Source organism: Drosophila montana, unplaced genomic scaffold (genome assembly GCF_035044405.1).
Source record: "Drosophila montana isolate Dmon_TW-CO22-7 unplaced genomic scaffold, ASM3504440v1 contig_309_1, whole genome shotgun sequence".
NCBI classification, from domain to species: Eukaryota; Metazoa; Arthropoda; class Insecta; order Diptera; family Drosophilidae; genus Drosophila; species Drosophila montana.
The window spans coordinates 105470-118619 of NW_026997975.1; the positions used below are offsets into that span (position 1 = coordinate 105470).

A 13150-nucleotide genomic window follows, 5' to 3' on the forward strand; every position below is an offset into this window, starting at 1 on the left:
ATGGCCTTAATGAAAACATCAAGGTCATATTTGCTGATGAGTTTTTAAGGTTTGATCTAGAAATATTCGTCTTCTTTTTGGTTTGCTGGGAAACAATTTCAAGAGCTTTTGAATTTGTAACAAAATGTGGGCCTTAGGGAGCATATATCTATATTTTCGGACTTTCGATTATTTCTTTACTATCGTTCATTGGAACAATTAAATCTTACGGATAACAGCCTACAAACTGTTTCAAAGTCACCTTTTATATAATATCACATGATGATTGGCAAAAATGTTGCTGTTTATGAATGAAATTGCGAGAAAAAAAATCAACTCCACTTAGCTCAGCGATAATATGACAATGTTGAAATCAGCTAGTATTTGAAATTTGAGATGAGATACAATTAATTGAATGATATAATGCTTGACCAAAACTGGGAACTTGATGCTGCTCCTCCATCGTCTCCACTTCCTTCTCCTCCATCAAGTCTTTAGCGCTGAGCAGCTGTGAGAAAGAGTCTCATGCGAAGCGCTGGCAGTGCAAATTTTATGTGCTACCCTGGACAAGAAAAACAGAAGACCAGCGCAGCAATCAATCTACACACATACACACACACAACACGGCTCACACACACACACACACGTTAACTATAAAGCTTCCCTGTGGCAATAAAAACGGCAGCTCGCAGCTGCAAAAGAGCTAAAAGGCCCAAACAAAAACAACAACAAAAACTATTAGGAACAAAATGATTGAGCATGCACGACTAGTTGATGCCCTGTAAACACTTTTGCAATAAAAAAAACCTTCTGCAACCTTTTTAATTTGATATAAACTCTATATACATATCGCATATCGGTCCCTGAGATAGGCGAGGTAATTTTAAGATAAGAAATAAATGGGTATAATAGATTCGAAAATGTAATAAAAATATTTACTTCCACTTAATACCATCGCATAAGCTAATCTTTGTCTGCTGCGCAAATGTCTACAACGAGAGACCCACTTTCGATGTTAGCAGGGTATACGAAAATAGGAGAAGCCGCTAGTCCGGAGGTGAATGCCACAGCTTAAGTGGCTAAAATGGCCAAAAGTCGCGACTGTAGTTTTTGGCTTTAGCATTCAGGGCGGGGGCGTGGCGGCGCAGGGGGGCTGATCATGCACAGAAGCGAACAAAACGGTTTTTTGGGCAGCGCAATACGAATTTGAATTTGGATTGTATTTTATGTCTTGTGACTTTCTCAAGTTGTTCGATTATATTGTACTTTCACTTGAATTAAACTTTAAATTATTTTTATTTCAATGATGATCTCAAGGCATTTGGCTGGCATTTAAATGGCGAGCACATTGACAACGTGAGGGAAAGGTGACCCAAACCAAAAAAAAAAAACAAACAAACAAAAGCCAAGCTAAAATGTCAACATGGCCAATGGAGAAGCGTGCGAATCACGCTTGGCGGGGCGGGATCAGAGGGAGGGGGCGGTCGCAACCTTTTGGCCAATTCATGTGCATGGAGCTTAAACGTTTCCAAACATGGCCCATCTGCTGCTGGCCTCAGTCTAACGAGCCAATGCACAATGCCATTAAATAATAATTATTTAACTTTGTTTTTTTACAGTTTGTTTACTGTTGTTGTTGTTGTTGTTGTTTTTGCTGTTGTTGGCATCTTCTGCCTGAATTTGGTCAGCAACTTTTTTGTGTTTTATTGTCGCTGGTTTCACTTTTTTTTGTGTAATCGCTGCAAGTGGCACTTAACAATTTGTATACCCTGTACCCAATGAAAATGTGTATAAAAAGGGTATTATGGTTGAGTGCAATTGTATGTGACTGGACGAAGACGACTGCTCCATAATATTATTATTAATCTAATATATATTCTTGTTCAGGCTGATGAGCTAATTAGGCAGGTCCGTATGTCATACAGAGCTGGGGACATTAAGTATAATATATATATACATATATATACATTCTATTATGTCACATAGATGAAGCATATATTTTTCCGATATTTCCTTTATTCCCATAAAATCGATATATATCGATGTGTAAACAAGTTTTTTAAAGCACAAATGAGAGCTAGTTAAACGAATTTGTATACATATACACAGATTAAAGATATTTCACATTCCATCTAATCGGACTTCAAGGACCGCAGCTATTCAAGAACATATTTATCAAAATATGGAGCAAAGGAAAAAAAAAGCAACGCCTCTGTGTATGTGTGTATATATGTGTATTTGTGTATATAAGTTTAAGCATAAAAGGAAGTTCGTATATTTGTGATGTCAGCTCGGTCCTGGGCATAGGATATCTTCTAGTCGAGCACGTGCGACCTCTACTCATTTTCATTTTCTGTACGTTTTGGCCTCTTTTAGATGGTTTGTGTGTCTGCTGTTCGCCTGCCTGTTAACTGGTTGTTGTTGCCGCTGTGGTTGTTGTTGTTGTTGTTGCTGCGTCTGTTTGTTGGCATAATGAACTTGAACTTTATGACGCAAAACACGTTAAGTGAGTGTTGAGCCCAACGGGCGCGGAAACGAGGATGCGAGAGCTGCGTCTTTGAGTATGACAAGTAACACTTTATATTGTGTAGCGAATGACTCCTACAGAACAGCGGCCCTCGGGAAATGAGCCGCAACGAGATGAGCTGGAGTTATGGCTGGGTGGCGGAGTGAGTCTGCATTTGGCAGAGATGGTGTTGTACTTGAAAATTCTACCAAAGTGCAGTCCATAAAGCAGATGTACTGGAAATAAGTGCAAGAACTAGGCTAAAGTAACTGTACGAAATAACTTACAGTTCAGTTGCCTGGCCAAAGTGATATAAAAAGCTATAAGCCGAGCAAATGTAGGAAATGGAACTTTCATAATGCCAAACAAAATGAAAAGTGAGATGAGTCATTCCATCTTACTTTAGCTGCAATGCGAGATGAATCTAGCTGTAACCATAAATGTATATCACTTAAATAATATAGGTTAACTGCAGAGGAGACCTCGTATAAAATTAGCCTATTAAATTTAAAGTCAACATAAAAAATGAGTTCTTTCTGAGTGACATAACCTATAACCTAGCTATATCTCTTCAAATGGGGTCAGCTACCCAAAATTTGATATATTCTAGATTTAAATAAGCTAAGCAAGCATCTGCATGCCAAAATATTAGTTGTCCAGCTCTTATGAACTCCGTAATATGCACAAAAAACTGAAGCTGAAAATCGATAGTTATCGATTGGCAGCTAATATCGAAAGAAACTGATAAGCTTGTACTGACAGGCAGGCCATCATATCCATTTTCAATGCCGTACAGCGTATAAAACAAAAACAGTTTGTGAAATGTTAAAAAAATCTGCGGTCTAAAAATATGCACAGCTTTTATAAAGGCTGTTGAGCTTCATTATTGTGTCTATTAAAAGCCGCTATTAAAACCACATGCCGAAAAGGCTATCGAATTAAATATTTAATAATTAATATTAAATAATATTTGCAGCAGCGTAAATGTGTTTTTTTGCGGTCAAAATATTCGAAAATGATGGGGAATTATTAAGCTAATTACTTCGAAATGGGCTTACAAAATAAACAACTTTTTAGTGGCCGAACATAATTTGCGATTTAATATGAAACTAGTTTGAGAATGCAAGGATAGACGACTATCAAATACCCTGCAGCAAGCTTGAATGGCGATTGGGCATATTCTATAATAAGAGAAGCAGGGGGAGATATCTGAAAAGTAAAATATCTTTAATCTGCGTATGTCCTCTTTCGTTACCTTAATAAAACGTACTTAATTATATGCCTTACAATCATTTTATGGGTACAGGGTAGAAAAAGTAAAACAAAAGCTGAACAACCACAGGGCGTATACGCGATGTATCTGTATGCGGTCCATGTGGTTCCATGTGGCTGCTGTTGACATTGACATGTTGATCAAATTGTTTGGCTAAACAAATGCGTGCCATAAACGGACCATAGCTATGGTCGCTGGCAAGAACTGTCTAATTAGAATGCGTCACACTCAGCTTGAGACACATTTGTATCTCCAACTGGGGCATTTTTATGCGCGTGTGTGCCTCATTGTGTGTGTAAAAGTCGCGCATTTGGCAATTTGTCGCATTTGTGTTGTTGCTCGTGTTAGTTGTTGTTATGGCATGCATCCATCAAATGCTTGGAATCTATCTATGCATATGTATCTGTATCTGTATCTGTAACAGCTATAGCTATGAGCTCAGCGCTTGACTGATGAGTATACGAAACGTCTGCTGCCCTTCAGAGCACTCTGCATTTGAGTTCTAGTTAGTTTAGTTCAGTTCACATTGATGCCACATCTGCGCACAGTGCTCCACATCATGGCATATTCTTTTATGCAGATGAGTCATGGGTGGGCGTGGGGTTTAGCCACTCGACTCGAGTGTTTGTCTTAATGAATGACCCGTTTTTTAATTGAGTTACATTCGAATTTGACTAATGATTGGGCCAAGTCTAGGGATCGAACCACACTTGTAGGCAAATACCAATTGAAAGTTCAGTTCCCAAATGTCACTCCATCATCTGCAGCTGTGACTGCGGCTTAAATTGATTCTCGCCCGAAATGCGAAGACTTTGCAGACGTTGTTTGCGGTTGCCAGCATAAAGAGCAAAAGGCAACAAAGCCAGTGGCAATAATGCATTGTCTTGGGCACACTGGCAGCTAAAATTTATGCAAAGCACTTTCAATATATTTTATGAAGAGATTCTCTTGTTGCAGCAGTGGCAGCCGCAACATTCAGTGGCAGTTGCAAGCAGCGGCAAACATGGCCACTTAAGCTGCAGTCGAGTCAAAGTTGCACTCATTGTGGCAATTTGGACACAAGTACACACACACACACACGCACACACTGTCGCACTAACACATGCAACATCTGCTGCTACCGCTGCTGCTGCTATTTATGCAACATGCAATTTATTGCCGCCTCTATGGCAGTTACTTCAATTTGCCACCAACGGCCACAACGTCTGCCGCACGCCAACGCTCTGAAATATTAGTCAAGTCTAGGGCACCAGCATGAGCTAAGGGCTAAGAGTAAACAGTTAAGAGGCTTTCGGGTTAATAAAGCAAATATTTCTAGTTAGCAATTATATATCTCAAAGTCAAAGCAGAGCTTGAGATTAATTTGCAAACATTTCAGGCAGATTTTCTGAGACTAAAATCTTAAGAGCTGCCAACAATTATGTTACTTAGTTGTTATTTGTCTAAGACCAGGTGGAGGTCTTCGAATAGTTTTAAGTTCTTAAAGTTGAAGCTCATGAATATTCAAGCGGCTTTTTATTGACTTTTGGCATGTTGCAAGCTTCTAAAATATGTTTAGATCATATCTAAAAGATAAAATAATTCTCGTTGGTTATTATAGCTGAAAAATCAAGAACAAGAATAAGATAAAGTTAATTAAGTGAACTTAGGACGCATACTCCTTTAGATTCAATCAAATAATTCCTTGGTTTCTTAGATGTTTTTTAACCTTTTAGAGTAATGAATTTCTCAATAAATAAACACTATTAAATAAATATGGGTTGAGAAGTTTTGACCTGTGTCTATAAAGGATATATGACATAAAATTTGACCAAGAAAAATGTTGCCAGATTTAGATGCCAAATTGATCAAGAGGCCAAACCATGAACAACGAACCAAAGCTCGTGAAAATCAGATGAGTTTTGAAGTTATGACCGAGCTATGGGGTGGGAAATCGGACTAAACTTAAAACTTCATCAAACAAATCTTAACCGGACTTTCCACCGAGGAAGCTTTGATTTTGCGCAAAAAAAAATGTGAAACACGTTTCAAATGATTTTTCATATAAATCCTCGGAAATAAATTTGAGCGCGAAACGTCATCCACCAAATCTTTGACCCCCATTTCCACCAAAGGGGAATGCAGTTTTCGAAAAGTGTGAAACACCCCTAAAATGAATTTGATTGGATTGTAAGCAACATACTTTCATAAAACGTTTTTCGCGATTTTTCCAGACATGTGGTTGGAGTTTCTCGAAACGCCATCTTTACGTATACCTTTAACACATAAGGTAACTACAGTACAAATTTCTTCCTAGCTCTTACGGTTTGAGTTGTGCGTTGATCACCAATCAGTCAATCAGTCAGTCTGCCAGTCAGTCAGGACAAACAGTTTTATATATAGAGATAATAAATTAATAATAAATAAAATCTTTTAGCTATCTTTAAGTATATTAACTACTTTGAAATAAAGCTTATGAGTAATTATTAAAAATTAAATTAAGTTCTTTGCGTCGAAAGTTTTAGGCTTTAGTAAAGGCAAAAAACTTTCCATCAGCAACCTAATTTGTGGTTTAATTGTTTGGCTGCTTAGCATAAGCCCCAACTAGCAGAGGGTCCCCACCCCGCCAAAAAGATTGGTTAATTGAGTTTTGCATGTTGGCGGCCCGAGAGAAAAGGCCGCCAGCTTGTTGGTTTTTGGTCTTAGACAAAAATGAAGGCTAAATTTGGAGGCGAGTTAACCGACAGCTGCAGCTACTTAGTCATAAGACACAAGGAAGGCTTTTGACTTTGCGACTTTGTTGCCCCATCGTCGTGAAGATGCCACAGAAACACACACACATGCACACACACACACACATGCACAACACTCTGCTACACAACAATTTGCAATTGTTGCTTTGGCCGCAATTCGGTTTGGCATCTGCTCGTCTCGTCGCCCCAGTCTCATCTGCAGCAAATGAATTTCAAGTTGCGCAACTTCGCATTGCCACAATCACAGCGAGACACCAAACGGCAACAGCTGAGTGTGTGTGTAAAAGATAGATCTACAAAGCACATGGAGAGAGTTCCGGGTGGGGACGGGAAAGGTAGGTTGTATACAGCTTTACGTGTCTGCATGTGAGAGATTTTTCAATTAACCTCTGAGGCCAATTAAATGCAGCTGCTGTGCATTTCACACATGCAACGGCCTCGTAATAGTTTATAAATTATATACATTTATTTATTTATTTATTTGAACCATATTTTGTGGAGCGTTCAACGCATTTAACATTGCCATTGTTTTTCCAAAGACAATAAATTACTCGTCATGTTTACAGTTTGCACTTTTTGGGCCAACAAATTTTTCGTTGCCATGCGGCTTTTGCAAATTGGCCAAAAGCAGCCGATTGACAGGCAAATCTGATAAGCGCCTGCCATTTGCTTGTTAAGTTTGTTAACCTTTTTATATACCCTATAATCATAAAAAACAAGGTCTATGGGCAGACAAGAGTGATAAAGAGGTCTGTGTCCTTTCCTGAACTCAGCGTGCTTGGGGATTAGAACTATTAAGCGAGGCATGCAAATTTGTATACGCGATTTACTTTATTTTCGAAAAATGCCACCACATTTGTTCAGAAATCGTTAAGAGTAAAGTGTTTAGCATGTGTCTGTATGAATAAATCAAAGTAAATTGTTTTATTTATTCTGGTTTTGATAATTAATCCTTCATACAAAATAAAATACATTTGCCTATTATTGATCTTAGTTAAATTAAAGATTAGAGCATTTTACTACCAAAGTCTCATTAGATAAAAGATGTAGAACCAGAAAACTGGGTATGCATACTCCCGAAACTTTCACATCTTTAAAATTTATTAATGACGTACTTATATACACAAAAATAAAATAATTATATAATTTTTGGCTTGTTACTTTGAAAGCTAGTACCTCGAACCACTTCATAGAATTCAGCGAGCAAATGGATCGCGGTTTTCAAATTTATTTCACAATCAAGTTGATCCCTGATAAATTTACAAAAAACGATAAACATCGAACAATAAAAGCACAATTTATTTTAATAAGATATTTATCCAAATATGCATCAAAATGATTTTATTTTTATTATTGTGTTTTTTATATTTATCGATATTTATCGACTTTTGTAAATTTATCAGGGATTTTGATAGTAATTGATTTTTTTAAATTTATTAGAGGACTTGATGAATTTACAAAAAACATAAAATATCAATTAATTAATTTAAAATAATATAAAAATATCTAATGCTGGTTTAAACACATTTCTTTAGCTGGCTCTAGATCCGGATTTTTATTAATAACAAAAAGAAACACAATTTAGTTTTAATTTGCATTTCCGATATATTTCGGCTGCGCATCGGCAACCGTCTTCACATTTAACACTCCTGTACTTCTACTACTTTTATATATATGAGAGCAACAAAGATTTAGCACAGGGCATCTACAAGTCGATCACCTTTGCACTTGCTTTTCATGACAAATGTTGCACATTAAGAAAAAACATTTCTAACGCTTTGTTGCAATCATCAACGTGCAAATGTCTTAATGTAAATGTGACCTCAGTGAAAATGGAAACAATATCAAAACTTAAAGCTAGCAGCTCATTAAAAGTAGAGAGAGAAAATCTTTGGGGTCTGGAATAGGAAATTAGCCATGTTCAAGATTTCGTGTGTTGTTAAGTGTGCCATAAAAAAATAATATATATATATATATATATATATATATATATAAAGATGCGACTCACGGAAATTGAAGCTGGCGAGTGAAAATTTTCTGCGGAAATGTTTGCGCAGCAATTAAAGTTTTTATGATAGAAATCAAGTAAAAGAAATAGAGATTTCGGTTGGGAGCCAAATGTTGTGCCAATTGCTCAAAAAGCGGCTTTAAAATAAAGTTACGTATGGGTTAAGAGATAATTATGTGATTTGCTCGGAGAAAAAGTCAACAGAGAATGTTGTCGAATAATTCGCCCTACAGAGTAAGCTCTGCCGTGTGCTACAAAAAGAGAAATATATGTATGTATATAAATATATATCAAATGAAATTTGTTTTGAAAATTTTAACCTATCAAGCAGGCAGAAAGTCCAAATTAATATTTTACATTTTGATCAAAAGTCGCGCTATTTGAAGCAGTTTATCAAGAACATGGACAACACTTTGGATAATCAGCTGGTCAACGAAGCCGTTGATATGATGAGCAATCTGAAAATTTTGGCGGAGCCTGGTGAACCCAATGAACTAAGTGTTCATACAAAGCCCAATGATTATATAGCGGGGGATGAAATATATCAGAATTTGGACGTTAGCATGCCCGATGTCACGCAACAGTCCGATTCGTTCGCTTTAGGTTCCGCCGGGGACAGTGAAATAAAAGTGAAAGCTGTTAACAGACGCTTGAGCCTGCACACCCTGGCCCAGATTGTGCTGATGCTGCAGAAGCGTTTGAACCACACCAAATCGATGGCCGAGTATGTTGATGTCACCGACGATGTTGCCTATTGGCGTGCTTTGGCCATGTCGCGCGGCCAGGAGATTGAACGCTTTCTAAATGTTATTGAGCTGCAGAAGAAGCGCATTGATACCTTGGAACGTGATCTGGGCACACTGGTAAATCTGGCGCAGGAAACACAAAAGATGCTGGCCGACATCAGTCCCGAGAAGCCCAGCAGCGATAAGCCAAGAAATTAGTCAACCAATTTGCCTAAGCATATATCGCAAACCTTCAGTATTGAGCGTTATTTAGGAAGACTTGTGAAGTCTAGCATTTTTAATAATTTGTTTCTTACTGTTAGAATTTTGAGCGTGCAGTAATAGAACGATGCAAATAAAAGGTATTCGAAACCTTGCGCAGAGTTTCAGTTTATTTGTCTAATATGGTTAGGACTTATCCTACAGAAACTAGGCTTGGTCTGAAAAGGTCAAAGAGCTGCTAGAACCAAAAGGTCTATAAAGAAAGTCTTTTCATAAGAAACTCCTGGTTTCTAACCTTTCTGCATCATATCATATCACTGTGCAGTCATAACAATTATAGCTGGGAGATTGTTTATCATCTCTATATATAAAACTGTTTGTCCTGACTGACTGACTGACTGACTGACTGACTGATTGACTGACTGACTGATTGGTGATCAACGCACAGCCCAAACCGTAAGAGCTAGGAAGCTGAAATTTTCACTGTAGCTACCTTATGTGATGTAGGTGCACGTTAAGACGGGGTTTCGGGAAATTCCACCCGCAAGTGTGGAAGTTGTTTACCATCGGATTGGCCTCAAACTTATTTTCAAAGATCTTTGTTCAAATTCATTTGAGGGGTGTTTCACACTTTTAGGAAAATCCATTCCTCCTTGGTGGAAATGGAGGTCAAAGATTTGGTGGGTGACGTTTCGGGCTCAAATTCATTTCCAGTGATCTATATGAAAAATCATTTGAGACGTGTTTCTCACTTTTCGCAGAATTCAAACTTCTTCGGGGGGAATGCGATTTAAAGATTTTTTGGGCGGCGTTTTAAGTTGTGTCCAATTTGCTTCAAACTTATTTTTAAAGCTCTTCATAAGAACTTAATAAGTACGTATTTCAGCGATTTGGAAAATTCCACCCGCAACAGTGGTAAATTGGCGGAAAACGGTTGTATGAAAGTTTTTTGTTTACCATCCGATCGGCCCCAAATTCATATTTAAAGATCTATTTTTAAATTCATTAAAGGGGTGTTTCACACTTTTTGAAAAATGCATTCCTCCTTGGTGGAAATAGAGGTCAAAGATTTGGTGGGTGACGTTTCGCACTCAAATTCATTTCCAGAGATCAATTAGAAAAATCATTTGATACGTGTTTCACACTTTTCGCAGAATTCAAACTTCTTCGGGGGGAATGCGATTTAAAGATTTTTTGGGCGAAGTTTTAAGTTGTGTCCGATTTGCTTCAAACTTATTTTCAAAGCTCTACATAAGAACTTAATAAATACGTATTACAGCGATTTGGGAAATTCCACCCGCAACAGTGGTAAATTGGCGGAAAACGGTTGTATGAAAGTTTTTTGTTTACCATCCGATCGGCCCCAAACTTATTTTCAAAGATCTTTGTTCAAATTCATTTAAGGGGTGTTTCACACTTTTCGAAAAATCCGGTCCTCCTTGGTGCAAATGGGGGTCGAAGATTTGGCGGATGACGTTTTGTGTTCAAATTTATTTCCAAAGATCTATACGAAAAATCATTTGAGACGTGTTTCACACTTTTTGCAAAATCTAAACTCCTTCGGTGGAAAATGCATTTCAAAGATTTTATTGGTGAGTTTTAAGAGTTTTCCGATTTGCATTAAAGTTGTTTGATTCCCGTCCGATCAGTTTTAAAATCATTTTCAAAGCTATTTTGATTTTATAACATACGTGCCACGGGCAAGGCCGGGTTATACCCGCTAGTTATTATATATATCATTCGATATATTAATTAATATCTAGCTTCGGCGTCCCTAATTTGTATTTGTTTTTGTTATTTTGTTTTAGCTTCATTTAATTTTACTTATTTTTTCTTTTTATTAATTAGTGAACATTTTCGCCAGCATTTTCTTTTCATGTTTTCATTTATGTTTTTTTCGCCCCTCAATCGCTGAAGCTTAACCTCAGCTTTGGTTCGTTTGGTTTTTTTCGTGTTTCGTGTTTCGTGTTTCTACTTTATTTATTTATGTTTCTGTTTTTTTTTTATTTCTGAACTCAGCTGTTCAGTCTTCCAGCTGAATGATTTTCCCATCGTGTAGTTTCATGTGCAGCAGCTGCCAAGTAGAGTGCATAATTTAGTAATTGGAACGTATCAAATTTGTTTTCACCCGAAATGTCTTTGTTAACGTCAAAGAGACGGATAACATTTGCCAGCAAATGGGCTACATCTCAAATACTTTAGCCAAAGCTGGCATGGTTGGAATCAAACTCAAGAATATATCATTTGAGCTATATTATGGCTTTCTATGTTCAATGTTAGTCCAAGAATTCTGATTTGATACAAATTGAACGGCAAGCCGCATTGTGAATCGGTTTAGGCCTTTCACTTGGACTTGCACATGCCAAGACTCGAATGCGGGACACACCCAACCAAGCAACTAACCAAGCAACCAACCGTTCAACATGTGGCATTGTTGTTCAACGCCAGAACCAAAAGCCAACAAAATGACAACAAAAAGAAACAACACAATTCAATTAAAAATCTATGCACGCCCAAAAATATTGATTCGACAAACACACAAAAATATCTTCGTCTGCAGACAGTTGGCAACACACAAGCACACCAATAATAATACACAAACACAGGCTAACACACACACACACACAGTTGAATGGAAAATGAAACCTGACTTGGGCACATGATTTTAATGGAAATTTTAAATACGTACAAAAAGTTGGCTTACAGAAATGGCAAAGAACTTAAGAATGCTCTTTTATTGGATTTAAATTAATTAATGAATAATAATAATATTTATAATAATAATAATAAAATCATAGAAGACAAATAATAACAATAATAATAAAACAAAAATATCAATAATAATATTCATATATAAAAATAAATTAATAATAATAAAATTAATATAAAAATAAAACAGTCAAAATTAATAATAAAATTCATATAAAATAATCAAAATTAATTTAATATAAAAAATGAAATAATAATAATAAAATTCATACAAAAATGGAATAATAATAATAGAATTCAGATAAAAATAAAATAATTATAATAATAACAAAATTAATTTAAAAATAAATTAATAATAAAAAAAAGCAACTTATTGAAAAAAAAAACCATATACTCCTTTGTTGCTTTGTGAACAGTGTATAAAAATTCATTTTGGGCTAAACATTTGATTTTAATTGAAAGAATGAAGAAGACACTTAAACAGTTGCAGGCAGACATGTTTATTATTGTATTATTAAGCAGATGAAAAGTAATAATATTAAAAACTATATATATACATATATAATATTTATACGCTCCACCCGACAAGATGGAACCAACTTTTGCTTAAAACAGGCGCAAGACCACATTTGGGACATTATAAATATTTGGCCATGTTATAAAGATTTTTGTCTGATAGCCTTATTTAACTAAGAGACTATATAAATAAGAGACAATACATTTGGTACGTAGTCCACAAAACCATTTAAATAAACCAGAGACTAAGTGCATAAGAGGCATTCAAATTTCTATGTAGGCCATATAGACATATAAATAATATTAAGTTTTATTCAAAATCTCATAATCTACATGAGAGATTTATAAATACCTTTAAACCGAAAACTAGTTGGATAATGTGTTTCACTATTTTTCCTGCAGGGTATCTTGCAGTCGAGTGCACTTGCCTCGAGCACTGTTGCTTTTATTTTGTTGCACAGCTGCCATTTAAAGCTGAAA

At 36.3% G+C, this 13150-nt stretch overlaps 3 protein-coding genes across 4 annotated transcripts in view; 2 read left to right on the forward strand and 1 right to left on the reverse strand.

The window, feature by feature from the left end:
• LOC135430915 (mucin-5AC) overlaps positions 1–13150 on the reverse strand; it is a 101659-nt gene that overhangs the window by 80997 nt on the left and 7512 nt on the right. The gene's annotated exons all lie outside the window — the stretch shown is intronic.
• Positions 1–13150, forward strand: part of Pgant2 (polypeptide N-acetylgalactosaminyltransferase 2) — a 37818-nt gene that overhangs the window by 14099 nt on the left and 10569 nt on the right. The gene's annotated exons all lie outside the window — the stretch shown is intronic.
• On the forward strand, positions 8795–9582 carry LOC135430906 (uncharacterized). The gene has a single exon (XM_064685732.1). It carries the CDS (start codon positions 8900–8902, stop codon positions 9440–9442), a length of 543 nt encoding a protein of 180 aa, XP_064541802.1. The 5' UTR covers positions 8795–8899; the 3' UTR covers positions 9443–9582.